Raw genomic sequence first — 16,894 nt, forward strand, 5'->3', positions numbered from 1 at the left:
GCCATCACCAAACCCTGGCTATACCCCTCTGACACCACTGCTCCTGCAAAATTCCTCCATCACGTGGCTTCCTGGCTCTTAATCTTCAAATGGGCCCTCAAGACCCATTTCTTCCTCAATGCTCTCCAGCGCTCATCCTAACCCACTACTCTATGCTCCTTCCCAGGGCCGGATTGAGGGCCACATGGGCCTGGAGCTGAAAATGACCAAGGGCCTTTTATGAGAAGCAGAGGAGGTGTGACCAGTGCTGTGTGCATGTGGCCAGTGCCATGTGGGCATGTATACCCCTATACTCTCAGCCCAAATGTCTCCTTAATATGTAAAAGAAAAAAAATACTTCATTTTGTGCGGTAAATAGAAATACAATTTTACTACTTGATTTATGGCTGACCATGTGGACAGCAGATGGCCAGCAACATCATGTTGTCATGAAAATGGGCCTATTTTTATGTGGAGGCCTGGAGCTGTAGCTCCATCCGCCCCATTGTTAATCTGGCCCTGCTCCTTCCTCACTATCTAGCCCATCTGTGTCACCCCTGTTTGTCTGACCCTCCCCTCAGAATGTAAGCTCTCACGAGCAGGGCCCTCTTTCCTCACGTGCTTCTTCTTGCCTTACTTTTACTTTCATTTACAATGGCACCTAAAACTGATTACTGACACCCTGCTGCTTATTTAGGTGTTATGCAGCATTGTTTATAAATCATGTACTTGTCCTGCATTGTCTGTACTGTTAATAATTGTTGTCTTGTGTGCTCATTTGTTTCTGTACTTTGTAAGGCGCTGCGGAACCCTTGTGGCGCCATATAAATAAAGGATAATAATAATCCACCACAGTTGTTTTCCGTGGTCTTCCTGGTCTTTTGGTGTTGCTGAGCTCTCCGGTGCGATCTTTCTTTTTAAGAATGTTCCAGTTGATTTGGCCACACCTAATGTTTTTGCTATCTCTCCAGACTTTTTACCTGCTTAATTGATAATGAAATAATGAGGGAATAGCCCACACCTGTCCATGAAATTGCTTTTGAGCGTATAGTCCCATTACTTTTGGCCCCTTAAAAAGTGGGAGGCAAATATAGAAACCGTTGTAATTCCTACACCGTTCACCTGATTTGGATGTAATTACCCTCAAATTAAATCTGAAAGTCTGCAGTTAAAGCACATCTTGTTTGTTACATTTCAAAGCCATTGTGGTGGTGAATAGAGGCCAAAGTATGAAAATTCTGTCAATGTCCCAATATTTATGCACCTGACTGTATATATGTGTGTGTGTGTGTGTGTGTGTAGACCCCCTTGTAAAAATCCTGCATTTGCCCCTGGGCCACCTGTACCAAGTTGGCCAAGAGCAGTTACTGCACATGCGTGACCCCGCAACCCTGCGTCATCTTGCCAAGTGTGTGATGTACTGCATGGATGTGCAGCATATGTCTTGGGGTGTGAGTACCTGTTATACCACCACTTCCTCTTGTGACATAAACTCTGTTTTACTCTGTGTTATCGCCGACAACCACTGTTATATCTGTTACCTCTGTTATCCTTAATAAACCTGCAAGCCTGGTTATGGATAAATGGTCTTGCCTAAACTCCATGTCACAATTCTGCTGGTGCCTGTTGTTCTATAGGAAATATCAACAGGTTATGGGCCCTGGCACCACAGGCTCCAAAGTAGACTGCATGTGAAGCATACAGTGAGTCCTGCATTTCGATCAGCATACAGCATGACAGCAGAAATAGCAGCCAGTATGAGCTTTATGAAACTGAGAGGTTCAGAGAATCGTCACATGGAAATTTGCTATGGAGATGCAGCTAAAACATGAGAAGCTCTGGAAGACTGCAACTAATCCAAGTGCCAATCCTAATCCTATTGAAGTAGATAGAGCCACAGGCACCAAAGGTTTAAGTGTGAGGCAACATGTTTACTTTATGGTGTCAGCATGTGGATAGCCCTGCAGACAGCATATGGAAACACAGGTCTCATGAGGATAAATTTGAGGCATATGCTGTACAATACCAAATTGAGTGAATGCCAAGACACGAATTACTATATTGATAAGATGATGTCTATATCTCAGCAGCTAACATCTGTAGGAATACAAGTCGATGACGAGAAAGTCGCAATGACGATGCTATAGAACTTTACATCTGAATTTGATTTTCCTAGTAGCTCTAGAGTCCAAGCTATCAACAGAGATCGTGTGAACTAAACTGTTGCAGTTCCAGGAGTGCATACCAATTGAAGCAAGTGCTGAGAATACTGCTTTACACACAAGGAATACCAAGCTCAAATGACCCAAGTTCAGGTGTTTTTTATGTCACAAAGTTGGACACAAGGCCTCAGAATGCAAACTGAAAGATGTGAACAAAGGAAGTGTGACAAAAAAACAAGTCAGGCCTAAGCATCACGGACAGAATAAGAGACTGTTGGTACATAGTCAGGAGCAACAAGACACTTCAGTGAGTGGTTTACATCACTAACCATGTGTGTTCCTGTAAAGATTACAGAATTTGGGGAAAAGGTCCTTACAGCCAAGAAAGTTGGGACAATCATGATTCACCTAAGTATAAGAGGTGCCAGATATGGGGACAAACCTCAAGTATCCTAGAGAAAAAAGGATTCAAGTTCAAGTTTGCAGAAGGCAAATGTGTTGTGCAAATAGAAGAGGGACTGTGATAGCAACAGCAACTCAATGCCAATGTCCTAGACACAGAAGAGTGTTATGCGTTGATGGCCCCTGATTCAAATCAATCTATGGAACTTTGGCACAGATGGCTAGGTCATTTGGGGTATGATAATATCCATAAGCTCCTTAATGGAATGGTGACAGTAAAAAGTGTAAAAGTAACACAGTCAGACCAACATACAAGAGTTGTATAATGGGTAAGCAAGCCAGTTGCATTTTCCAAAATCAGCAAGCAGAGCTGAAGCACATCTAGCATTAGTACATACAGCTGTATTTGGACTGATGGAGGTGAAATTGATAAGTGGATACAGCAGCCTTCTGACATTCATTGATGACTTTACAAGAATGACACACATTTACTTCATCAAAGCAAAGAGCAAAAGTAATAGAAAAAATTGCAGATTACAAGAGATCAGTAGAAGAATTGCTAGAAGAGATTTGCGTGGAACCTCCTGGACACTACTATGAAGACATGTTCCAAAATGGAGAAATGTGTTTACTGAAAAAAGTTTTGTATGGCTTGAAGCAAAGTGATTGTTGTACATTAAACTAGAAGCTGTACTACTTGAAATGAACTTTGTATTTTTAAAGACTGATCATTGTCTCTACCATGAGAATATAGAGCAGTAACTGTTCATCATTGTAGTATCTGTGGATAATCTGTAACTAGTAGGTCAAGGGAAGCACATAACAAGTGTCAAACAGCTGTTAGAACAGAAATTTAAGCATAAAGACCTAGAACCTGGACATCACTTGTTAGGCCTAAGAATTTCACAATGCCTAGAGACAGAAACAATCACTATTGATCCACAACTATACTTAGTAGCAATACTTGAGAATTATAAGCTGTCAGATGGGAAACCACTGTCTTCTCCTATTGACTAAAGCACTAAACTCACCAAAGCCATGTAACCCACAAGTGAAGCATAGAGTAGATCCTCTACCTATCAAAGTACTATTGGAAGTTTAATGTATGCCAGTATAGCAACTCTTCCAGACATCACACATGCTCAGAGCCGGATGAGCCAATCTACTATCAACCTAGCGATGCAACATTGAACAGCAGTTAAAATAATCTTTGGTTTCTTGAAAGGTTCTTCTTCCTTAAAGCTAGAATTTTCCAAATCAGGAAATTCCACATGGAAATCTTTCTGTGATGCCAACTGAGGATCAGGGGATCAGATGAGGATGACCATCTTTCCTACATGGGATATCTATTTGTGTTAGCAGACGCAGCCATCAGCTTGACGTAGAAAGCAACCCACTGTAACACTATCCACCACTGAGGTGGAATATATGGCACTTACAGAAGCAGCTTAGGAAGCACTATTCCTAAATCAGACTTTGCATGAAGTAACTCTTTTAGATCAAGATGAAACTATCAATGTGAAAAGTGACAAAAGAAGTGCAGTTGATCTGTCCTGCAGCGCCAAGCATTACGGATGGTCCAAGCTCATTTCTACTAGACACCACTTCATCCGTGAGCTAGTGAAGAATGAAGCTATTAATGTTACATTTGTAGCAAGTCAATTTAATCCTGTATATATGTTCACAAAGGGACTCATGTAAAATTTACTAAGTATATTCATAGGGAAATGTGGACTGAACAGTACAGTACTTGACATGTTTTCATTGTTTATTTCTGATACATAGCCCCCATTTTTGGTTACAAGAAATTTACCCAAAAGTCTACGTGTCGAGGTACAATATATTTTGTGTAACTGGAGACAGCCTGTAGAGAGGGGGGTTGTTAAAGAGGATCGCGCCCCAGCGCCATCTCCTATTCTGTATTCAGTAACATAACTATATAACTAAAATGCCTTATAAAAATATTTTTACTTATAGCATTTTATACATGTTAGCTATGCTCCATGTTTAAAAATCTTGAAGAAATGTTCTCATAACTACTAATAACATACACTGCCATCAAGTGTTAGCATTGGATAATATTGCTCACATCATAATATACTATATCAGGGATAGGCAATCTGTGGCACTCCAGCTGCTGTAGAACTACACATCCCAGCTTGCCCTGCCACACTTTTAGCATGCCCTAACATTAATATTGTGGCAGGGCATGCTGGCATGTGTAGTTCCACGGCAGCTGGAGAACCACAGGTTGCATAGCCCCGTACTATGGGGTCTCTCAGTGTTGTACGCTAATAGAATCGGTGCTGTGTCTATGGACGCAGCAGCGATGCTTAAATATGCTAATGCTGCAGGAGACATCTTGTGTAAATAGACATGTCTTGCATGTTTCTATGATCCGCAGCTGCGTCTCAGGAAACAGCCATTGGATCATCTATGAAAACATTGTCCATCTGAGTAACACACAGATCACGCATGATGGCCGGCCCTTTCACTCTGCCGGGGACAGTGAAGCTGTGTTTGAAAATGAGGCCGACTCATCCCTGTTTTCAAGAACGCTCTCCGGCCCCACCCCTTCCCCAAAATGGGCGCAGCATGTCAGTCATGCCGTGACTTAGGGGGGGTCTCCAGCCGCCGTAGCAGTCAGTGATCGGCACATGCACAGAACAGTTCCTGCGCATACGTCAATCACTAAATATCGGACTTGTATGCCAAGCATAGGGTTTGCATACAAGTATGAAGCAGGCCCAATAGATTGTAACTTTTTATAAATAAGCTTGTACTAATATATGTATTTTATAAACAAATTCATTATATTGAGAAATGTAAAAACACAAAAATGAAGTGTGATATATTATGTTTATATTATATATATTATGTGTAAAACCTGAAAAGTGATGAATACTATTTGAACCCGTTGAGGACTTTACCCTATGCATGGTGGATATCCATAATACCTGGAGTAGCGAGTTGGGAAGCACTGCATGAAAGGTTCAGTTGCCAGCTTATATGTTGAAGGTATGCCACAAAATGTAGTAATAGAGGGCCTGATTCAGAGATGAGCGCTATGCCGATTTTCATCAGTGATAATTATCGGTGGTCTGCACATGCGTCACAGCAGCATTGTACACCCGCGGCGAATAAATTGTGATCACACCCGCTGTATGGATTCATTTGCAATTGATTGACAGGAAGAGACCATTTTGTGGGTGGTTACAGGGAGTTCCGGGAGTGTACTAGCCAGCGTTTGCGATTGCGCACACAGAGAATAAAGCTCTAGTGTATCAGTTACCGCGGCCATTCTGAGTTACCATAGACTCACTCGAGGAGTCGATGTTTTCAGGATCTGCGTCCAATGCTGCGCTTGTGTACGCAGTTGCGGGCAGCCGTGATGGCTCCGGTGGGCGTCTCTACAAATTCTGCTGGCTGATGCATTAGCATATTTTAGCAATTGCTAAGTGGCAAAATGTGCAAATGCATTTATATTAGCGTACAACTCTGAGTCAGGCCCAGGGAGACTTCAACTAGAATATATAATCAGCCTCGCATGTACAGAATGATGAATACAATGAATTATTACAATGTTGGTTATACTGTATTTCATAATGCTATCCTTCTAATGCTGTAAATTTGTGTATTATATTTTATATGCAGTGGTGTAACAAGGGGAATGCATGTGGGGCACCTTGACCTGGGCGCCATCAGCAGAGGCACTGCCGGCCTGGACAATGTCCAGAAGTCCTGCAGTTCAGTGAGATGTGTCCCCGGCAGGACACATCTCACCGGACTGTTACCAGCGTTGGATGAAATTTGGCACCAGCTGCGAGCTGGGTGCAGCTCCTGGGCCAGTGACCATTTAAATTTGGCGCCGGACGCGAGCCGATTGAGGGTTGCGGACCGGCAGCCAAAAGAAAGCGGCCGCCGGCCAGCCGCTTCATGGTTGGCTCCACCCGCGGCGTGTCACATCAGACACCATTGGGCAGAAAAGTCAGCTCAGCAGAAGCGGGCGGATGATGGAGACATTGCGGGAAGATCTACAGCGGCCGCGGAATAAGCCAGAAGATGTCGGGCTCAAGCCAGCGGCAGAAGAATGTGGCTGAGGACCGGACAGGTAGGCTACCGTTAATCCCTCCCTAGACCACCAGGTTGTCAGACACAAGGCCTGTGGCACGTATATGGGGGGGGCGCCATTTATTCCCTTGCCCTGGCCGCCAAACCCCCTAGTTACGCCCCTGTTTATATATATTTATTTATTTTTATTAAAATAAGTGGTATTTCATCTAAGTGTATGGGTAGTTAGCATAGGATATAGACATTGATGTGATGCAAGATATTAATAAACCATCACCTTTTGGCACACATTTTAGCACTATTCATTTGCTTTTATTTATTGAGGGTTTGGCATTGTACTCTTTTTGAATGGCAGCATGTTTTGCACCAATGTTACATACTTATGATATGGTTAGTTGTTGTGTATTGCACTTATGCTATGTGACTGTATTATATTGCAATGGTTTTATGTCTGGTTCTGTGGACACTTTGTGGCACCATATAAATAAAAGATAATGATAATGTACTATGACCACCAGTCCTCCCAACAAGCTATTGGCAAGATCCACAATACCCAGGAGACAGACAACTTTACATTCATGTCCATAGTTGTCTCTGAGAAATACAATCATACAATTGGAGAAATAGCAGTATATTTCTGTTTATATTATATTTTGGCTACATTTTAGTCTCTTGAGTTGTACCTAGGACCCACCTATCTGTATATTAAGAAAATATATTCTGCAATGGGGCGGCTCGCACCTCCCAAACATTTGAAAGGAGCGGCAGCCGTGGATGGTCAGGGGCTGTGCCTTATAGCTAAAGGCTGCACAGCCCCTGCGCTGGACGGAGGAGGAGGTGTAATGTGCGGTCTTTAAGTTAAAACATTGCACATTACACCTCCTCCTTCTCCGTGCAGTGCAGGAGCCGTGCAGCCTATTGCTATAAAGCACAGCCCCTGAAGTCCGCGGCCACCACTGCAGTCCCTGCGCGCCCAGACGCTATCCACCATAAGATTGTTCCGACGCCTCTGATCAGGAATAATACAATACTTTCCTTTGTGATGCTTTCAGATGCAGGAAGAGGAAATATTGGCATCTGTGGCTGGATCCTACTGATCCTGTCTGCTCTGTTTGCTGCTATCACCTTCCCGCTTTCCATCTGGCTCTGTGTTAAGGTAATTGCGCAGCAGACCTAATATAAGACCACAGGGTATATTTACTAAGCGTCAGTTTCGGTGTAATTTTGAATCAGACAGGCATCGGCGGCGGCTTGCAGCCTAAAAAACAGTATTTACTATGCATCAGTTTTGACTGTAATTTTTCATCCTCCGTTGATACTAGTCAGATTTCAACCCCCTATTCCAACAACAATCTACCGTCAATCTGTGTAGGATATAATGTAGTGCACATACTGTATGATATGTGCAGGCTTTGTTTTTGTAATAAGCATTAAAAGTATAAATATTTTTAGAAAACTGTGTGGGGTCCTCCCAACTTGTTAACCAGCCCTAGGCCTTTGAGCCTATGCTGATATTAAAAATAGAGGGGAAGAACAGCATGTGGTCCCCCCTATATGTTCTTCCCGGGAGAAGCCCGGGGACAGTCAGCAGTCGTGCAGTGATGGGGGCAGGGCCGGACAATCCGCGTCATTTAGCCCCGACGCCTCTGGGGGAAATCCTGCGAATCACACATATTGTAATAGGGGCAAATGATGCCCGCCCCCTACCGACAGACTGCAGATTAAGGGTACGTTTCTCCCCATTCTACCCGCTTCACTAGGAAGTGGGCGGGATACTGGGGAAGTGCCTACTCTTCTGGGGGTGCGGTGGGGGCTATCTGAAAAATCAGAAGCCTCCCTCGACTTCCGGGAATGTAGGCAAGTATGGGCTTAACCAGCTGGGGCAGCTGATGCTATAGCAAGGGGACACGCAGCATGGGGTTCCCCTCCCATAACGGCAACCAGCCTTCGACTGGTCAGCCCTGGGCTGGAATTCCTGGGGAACTGTGGACACCCCAAAAAATGGTGTTCCCCCTCCCCAAGAACACAGCCCAGGGCAAAACAAAAAACGCGCTAATGCTCACAGCCACTACATGTATTTCCGGCTGATAGCCTCTGGATTTGGCTTTAGTAAATCAGCGGATTGCAAACCCACCAGAATTCCCCCAATAAACCCAAATCCGACGCTTAGTAAATTACCCCCAGGTCTCCTGACATATAAACTAATACACTTTATTGTTTGCAAATATTCTAGATAATTCAAGAATATGAACGCGCTGTTGTGTTTCGGTTGGGCCGTATCATCTCAGGAAAAGCTAAAGGGCCCGGTAAGTTCTGTTTTCATTTTAAAAATATAGAAAGGAAAAAAAAGTGGAGATTTATAATATATTCCAAATAAATTGGGTTAAGTTGCATTTTTTAATATTATGGGGCATATTTATCAAAATATATTTGACGGATACCCGCAAATATTAAGGATCCCTTAAATGTATGTATGGGAGACCACAGCAGAAACAGTACCTGCCGCAATCTCCAGTTTGCATTTGCAAAAGCAACCCCCATAGGTTTCTATGGGGGCTTTTAAAATGCCAAATTTATCAAGCTCCGACATGCATTAGCAGTTGTAGCGGAGTACATACGTTAGACCGGCAGTCGGTATGCCGGCGGTCAAAAGGCCGACAGCGGCATACCGATGCTCAGAATCCAGACAGGGGCTACGTAAGTATAGTAACCCTCCCCCCTTCACCCCCTAACACTCCCTTCCTGCATCCTAACCCAACAGTGTAACCCTCCCTGTTAGTGCTTAAACCTAACCCTCCCCCCCTTGGTGCCTAAACTTAGCCCTGCCCGCAGCCTAACCCTAACCCCCCCCGCTCCCCCCCGGAGGTGCCTAAACCTAACCCTCCTCCCCCAGCAGCGTAAACCTAACACGCCCCGCTATACTTACGTTCAGGATGCCGGCTGTCGGGATTCCGGCTTCGGCATCTCAAGTGATGTAGGGAATCCAGCGCAGGTATACTACTCGCGGGTTCCGTCGCTGGGATTTCGACTGTTGGCATCCCGACCGCTGGCATCTTAACTACATCCCATTGTAGAATATGGGCTACTGACAGCAACATTTACTGGGAGAGGTTTCTGCAGGATCCCACCCCAGCACTGTATGCGCTGTACGGTGACTGGATCCCAATCCTGGAAGTAAAGTGATCACATCATGTTATATGTATGCTATCTGAGCTCCTGTCCCTGTGTATTTTTCTAAACTCGGGCGATACTTAATAATCATAATGCAGCAGTAAGAAGTGATAATTAGGCTCCATGGGCTCCATGCTGTTGCTTATTATTTATTGCTCTGATTCCTACTTCAGAACAAAATTAATCCGAGGACAGGACCCATGTCGGTAAATTAAGCTTTAAAATCACATATTGCTTAAAAAAATTTAATTTGTAAGTTACCTGGGTACAAATAATGAACTTTTTCTTAGAAAAATCTTATTGCCAGGTTACTGAATATGAATATGTGTTATAGGTATAGAATAAAAATATTATTTGTTTCATTGTCATATCCTGCACCAACAATGGGCCTGATTCAGAGATGGGCGCTATAGCACAGCTGCTGCATCTTTGTACGCAGCGGCTGTGCTGAAATATGCAAAACCTGCAGGAGGCGTCTTGTGTAAAAATACGCCCACTGCCGGCTTCTCTGAACCAAAGCTGCATTGGAAGACACAGCATCGGGTCAACTGTGTGACCTTTGGACATCTGAGACACCCTCAGGTTACTCAGGTTATCTATGAAATTACGCTGCTGGGACCGGTGAAGCTGTGTCAAAGGATGCAGCCACTGGCCTCAGCATGCCCAGAAAACGGGCAAAAATGCCCCTGTTTTCTGGGATGCTGGATGTCGCCGCCCTTCCCCACCCCCAAACAGGTTAGCGGTGCGCCACACCCTGCCCTATTTCTAAAGGGCAAAAAGCACCCTGCCCTCTGGCGCGGCGCACCACTGAAACAGCCTGCGGGAAAACTGCGGTGTAGCGGTCACCACCGGCATCAACTCACACACTCCCGTTTGGGGGCAGCCCCTTTTCTTTAGCCACACGCAGATGTGCCCTTTCTCTAAGTCCAGCGCCCTGCCCGGCGCTGGACCTAGAGTGAACACTAGGTACTGCGACCATCGTGGCAGACACAGATCTGCACATGCGCAGATCAAAAAACATCAGAGATTTGTGTGAACCATCGGTTCTGCGCACATCTCTGAAAAAGCCCCATGTCTAGAAAGCTTTGATATTTTATATTAGTGTGCTGGGTGGCGGGATCAGCCCGTGCACATCTGTCTTTATAGAAGACAATCTCCAGAGTCTATAACCAGTACAATATGTTCTGCCCTGAAGATCTTGTCTTTATACACAGGGTTGATGTTCATACTTCCCTGCACAGATACCTTTATTAAGGTGGATCTCAGAACGATATCCTTTGCGATCCCACCACAAGAGGTGAGTTCAGGGCTGGGGACTGTCGTTTGTCTCTTCTGGTAGAACCACAATCAATTTTCTGCATTTCTGTCTCCTCCTTCACCTCCACAATACCTCTCTCCTTCTATTTCATGTAACCCTCATTCTTTTCCTCCTGAGTTTCCATGTATCCTTGTGGTACATTCTGTACTGTCAGTATTCAGATCACTATCTGTTTCCTCTAGGAATTTTGGTTTCCAATTATAAAGCTCCCATAAAGTCAATCCTTTCTGCTCATTATATATTAATAATAATAATAATAATAATTAATAATAACAGTTTCTTATATAGCGCAGCATATTCTGTTGCACTTTACAAATGGAAATAACATTAATAGAACCAAACCGGTAGTAACAGACAGACATAATCACCGTCTTCTGCTCTGGCAGTGTTCTCAACCCGAGTCTGCTGTCTCAGACAGAATATTCTGTGTAGCATGACAATAAAGGGCATTTTTATATTTATTTAATAACAGTTATTTATATAACACTTAAGGTGCGTACACACAACGATTTTTTGAATGATTTAACTATAACGACATCGTTATCGTTAAATCTTTTTAAAATCGTTCATCTTTTTAAGCTTCCTCGTCCATTCTGACTGTCCAACAAACGATTTTCGTTTAGAAAATCGTTCATGTTGTGCAGAATGAACGATAAATGATGAACGATTTCCATTCACTGTATGCATGATTAAAAAATCGTTCATCGTTTTTGAAAATCGTTCAATATTTTAGTAACCAACGATTTTTAATGAACGATTTTCGTTCACTTTTTCAAGGGAAAATCTGAACGAAAATCGTTCACTAAAATCATCGGTTACTAACATCGTTGTGTGTGTATGCAGCTTTACATATTAGAACAGCGATTCACAGTGAATGTTTAATCATTCACATCATTTCCCCAGTGGAGCTTACAATCTATATTCCCTACCGCTAACACATACTAGAAGACCAATTAACCTATCTGCTTTAATTTGGAGGACCATGTAGCACCTGGAAGATGATATTTATCAAGGCACAATATTACACCGATTATTGCGGAACATGTCTCATATTAATGTAATTGAGGCCAAAAAATTCTAATGCAATGTCCTAATTTTTACATAATGCATACCCATGAATTATATTTTCTGACAACTTAGCCATTCATTTGGAACTTGTAATATAATTGTCAAGCAATTTCTATCCAACAATCTGTACTTTATTTTTTTTGTTTATTTTCTTGCTTCTTTATGGACAGCAGATCAATATTTTCTCTGTTTATTGGCCAGTACTGAGTTGCTTGTGTTTTATTGTATTGTAGATCCTTACTAAAGATTCTGTAACGACAACAGTAGATGGGGTTGTGTACTACAAGATTGATAGTGCAATTAAATCTGTGGCAAATGTGAATAATGTTCATTTAGCCACTGCCCAGCTAGCCCAAACAACTCTGAGGAACATCTTAGGAACTCAAACTCTCTCCAGCATCTTGTCAAACCGTGAGGAGATTGCCCACAATATCCAGGTAAGATTATTCTACTTGTATTGAAAACAATAGTAGTTAGGGCTGGGGACTAAAGCGGCCAGTAGAGCTTCAGTGAGGCCAACACACCTCATAATCCATCTTTTGCCAACCTGAGATTTTTTCATTACTTACAGTATAATGAAATATAAGCAAAGATCTGTCACTGAAAAAGAGGAACGATTACATTTTCTGGGGAAAAAATATTTCCAAAAAATATTCCAAACTTTGAGGGTAACGTTAAATTTTCAAGTTTTCTCTTTCTCGTCTGTACCCCGTGTAGTGATTATGAGTTTCTCGCAGAGCTGGTGCAGGCACAGTGAAGCCCCTTTGGGCTTTCAGTTCCAGAACTAAAACCGGAAAGGGGTTTTCACAGCACATTGGCCGGCCCCTTTCACAGAAGACAGCTACAGTAGCTCAGATTGTTCTACATCTTCAAGGGGCTCCCAGACCATAACTTACTTTTTCTGGGAATGTAGGGCCTGATTCAGCAAGGATCGCTATTCTGCAAATACAAACGCAACACAGTTGCTAATATCAGCGGTAATATGTAAATGTTTGCATTGCGATCGAAGCCTAACATAAGGACGACTACTGTCCCTTACTCACATCCGTATACTTTGGCAACATAGCAAAATAATCGATAACATCGAGTAACTTCGGTCTCATACTCAGAGTTAAGGCAGGTCAGACCTCAGTTATTGCTAACTTCAGCGCACGCTATGAGGCCTCAGGCTGCGTATGGTACCGCAGTTGATCATTTACGCACGCCCATGCAAACCTCAGGCTTGGTCTGAAGCCCAGGGCTCTTCCCCGCACCCCTGGGCTGTGGGTACGGGGGTAATAGTGTTAAATTGAAGGAAAACTATTGTATTTTACAATGGAACTACAGGTGCCAGCATTCCTGCCCTTTGGCACTTGTGGAACTACAAGTGCCAGCAAGTGGCCGGCACCTGTAACTCCACTGTGAAATAAATAGTTAAATAAAGACATAACACTCACACCTTAGAAGAAGTTTATTACATACATCAATCACACATACTTACCTGTACCAGCCGGTCTGTCCTCTTCTCCAAGTAGAAATCCGAGTGCATGGACCTGCAAAAAAATCCTATACTCACCTCCATCCTTGCGCTGGTCTCCGTAGCATCCAGGGGTGTCTTTGCAAAAAAATAGAGTACCCGATCCATATACTTACCATTAGCGGTGTATGTGTGTGACCACATACACCGCTAACCGGCTCCCGACTGTTCAGTGAGAACTGTCAGGAGCCGCCAGCCAATCAGCGGCCGCTAACTTTAGTGCGGCCGCTGTTTGGCTCCGGTTCCTGACTGTTCCCACGTGGGCTGTTCAGTGTGTCAGGAGCCGGAAGCCAATCAGCGGTCAGTCTACAGTTAGCGGCTGCTGATTGGCTTTAGCGGTTAGCGGTGTATGTGGTCACACACATACACCGCTAATTTTAAGTATATGAATCGGGTACTCAGTTTGTTTTTTTTGCAAAGGCCCCCCTGGATTTTACGGAGACTAGCGCGAGGATGGAGGTGAGTATAGGAACTTTTTTGCAAATTATTCCACACGGATTTCTACATGGGAACATCTGGTAGCAGGTAAGTATGTGTGAGTGAGGTATGTATGTATTAAACTTTTTACTGTATGTGTGTACTGTCTTTATTTAACTATTTTACAGTGGAGGTACGGGTGCTGGCCGTCTGCTGGCACTTGTAGTTCCACAAGTGCCAAAGGGCAGGCATGCTGGCACCTGTAGTTCCACTGTAAAATACAATAGTTTTCTTTCAATTTAACACTTTATTACCTCCGTACCCACAGCCCAGGGATGCGGGGAAGAGCTCCGGACTTCAGACCAGGCCTGGGGTTTCGGGAGAGGGGGTCTCGGTAATAGGGTCTCTGGGCTGTGGCATTACACCCCAGTCGTTTAGGGTCCGGTCCTGATTTTAATTATAGGGGGACCTCTACGCATTTTTTCCCCCCTTTAATTAAAACCAGTACTGGCCCTGCAGCCTGGTGCTGGTACCTAAATTACGATGGAACCCTACTCATTTTGTTCCCCGTAATTTTAGGTACCAGGACTGGCTGACACGTCCAGGGCTGGTTAGGATTTTGGGGGGGACCTCACGTCTTTTTTTTTTTTAACAATTAACCCATATTTTACAGGTACAAAACACAAGCAGCTTACACATATCTCACTGATATGTGCAGGCTGCTTGCTCGGGAGAGTTTTGCAGAGAGAAGACACTGCAATCACGGGTGAGTAATCTCCTTCCAAACTAGCTACTCGGGGGACAAGTCTCGATCTGCTTCACCATCGGCCATCTCACTCTCAGCTACTCTCACTTCTTAGTAAATTTGTGAGTTTCAGGAGCCTCAAATCACCTGAGTTTCGGCGATTGTTAATCGAGTTGAAAAAGAAAAACCTCGACCAGACTCGATTCTTAGTAAATTTACCCCTGAGTGTGGTATATTATGTCGACATGTTCAGAATGTCAACATGTAACAATGTAAATGTCGACAGTCAGAATGTCGACAATGGGATTTTACATGTAAGCCTAACCCTAATTAAATCCAAACCCTAACATCATATGTTGGCATTTTTACTGTCAACATTCACAATGTCGACATTATGTGAGTGTTGACCTTTTGAATTCATGCCATGTAGACTATGGCCCTCATTCAGACCCGGACGCAAGTGACCGTTCGTACGTTCGGCGTACGTAAAAAAATATTTAAATTCAAGCACTCGCTCGTATTTTCGCACGCAGACAAACATCCTCCCCAAACTCAAGCGACCCCTCCTCTAACTAACGAGCGTGGCAAATAGCGAGCGTACATCCCCGAAGTGGCTTGAAGGGAACGCACGCACTAGTACTACCCGGAAGTTGGACTGTCAGATTTCGATTAACTGCTCGTTTATTCTGCCTACCTCCCTCAATCGTATCATGCCAATCAATATATCAATTCGCTAAATTGTTGTTTTTTTTTTAACACAATGCAATAAACTTTATTCATGTCCGTGTTTGTGTTTACCCGCAGAATACGTACGGCTTAAACATTCGCTTTTAATTGTCAAAATACATGTTAGCCCAAATTAAATAATTGTTCTATTTGTTTTTCTACCCGCATGTTTCCCGGAGTTCATTTCTTTATTTAAATTTGCTTACGCATGTCACTGCATCAAGCCTATCATAAGTCTCAAGAGATTTCTGGCCCTGTCGAACACATGACTCATACACTAACCAATAGAATTGGTCCTGTTAATTTCCCAAATACATTAGCCAATCAAAAAATTTTGGGGCACTTTATTAAAAATGATTTTTAATAAAAACACCATTGCCATCATGAGAGCCTTCGCATTCACCAGGCGCGAGCTGCTGGTGCTAACGGAGGTCATGGATAGGCGCATCACCAACCGCGAAAAGCGTTCCGCATATGCGGAGGTACGGGCCCGCCTGCGCTCCTTCGGCTCACGCCGCCAGATCGGGCAGCTGGAGCGCAGGTGGTCGGACCTGCAACGGCGGACGCCCCGCTTGCTGGCATGCTTTCGCATGCAGATCGCCGAAAAGTAAGTTTTATGGATTGTGGTTTTCATGTTTGTCTTTGTGGCCCTAACTGCGTGTGCATGTTTTCCCTGTATTTCATATTTATTCATTGTACTCATATCTGCATGGCCATGTTTTCCCTGTATTTCATATTTATTCATTGTACTCATATCTGCATGGCCATGTTTTCCCTGTATTTCATATTTATTCATTGTACTCATGTCTGCATGGCCATGTTTTCCCTGTATTTCATATTTATTCATTGTACTCATATCTGCATGGCCATGTTTTCCCTGTATTTCATATTTATTCATTGTACTCATATCTGCATGGCCATGTTAACCCTGTATTTCATATTTATTCATTGTACTCATATCTGCATGGCCATGTTTTCCCTGTATTTCATATTTATTCATTGTACTCATATCTGCATGGCCATGTTTTCCCTGTATTTCATATTTATTCATTGTACTCATATCTGCATGGCCATGTTTTCCCTGTATTTCATATTTATTCATTGTACTCATATCTGCATGGCCATGTTTTCCCTGTATTTCATATTTATTCATTGTACTCATATCTGCATGGCCATGTTTTCCCTGTATTTCATATTTATTCATTGTACTCATATCTGCATGGCCATGTTTTCCCTGTATTTCATATTTATTCATTGTACTCATATCTGCATGGCCATGTTTTCCCTGTATTTCATATTTATTCATTGTACTCATATCT

General features: G+C 43.3%; 1 protein-coding gene across 3 annotated transcripts in view; it reads left to right on the forward strand.

Moving 5' to 3' along the window:
• The window catches only part of STOML3 (stomatin like 3), a 56,696-nt gene that overhangs the window by 32,131 nt on the left and 7,671 nt on the right, over nucleotides 1-16,894 (forward strand). For all 3 annotated transcript variants that reach the window (XM_088460189.1, XM_088460190.1, XM_088460191.1), the window contains 4 exons: nucleotides 7,667-7,770; nucleotides 8,848-8,920; nucleotides 11,000-11,082; nucleotides 12,405-12,608. In XM_088460189.1, the coding sequence (XP_088316315.1) occupies nucleotides 7,667-7,770; nucleotides 8,848-8,920; nucleotides 11,000-11,082; nucleotides 12,405-12,608 (464 nt within the window). The remainder of the gene's footprint in view (nucleotides 1-7,666; nucleotides 7,771-8,847; nucleotides 8,921-10,999; nucleotides 11,083-12,404; nucleotides 12,609-16,894) is intronic.

Source organism: Taudactylus pleione, unplaced genomic scaffold (assembly GCF_031769625.1).
Source record: "Taudactylus pleione unplaced genomic scaffold, aTauple2 ptg000043l, whole genome shotgun sequence".
Lineage (NCBI taxonomy): Eukaryota > Metazoa > Chordata > Amphibia > Anura > Myobatrachidae > Taudactylus > Taudactylus pleione.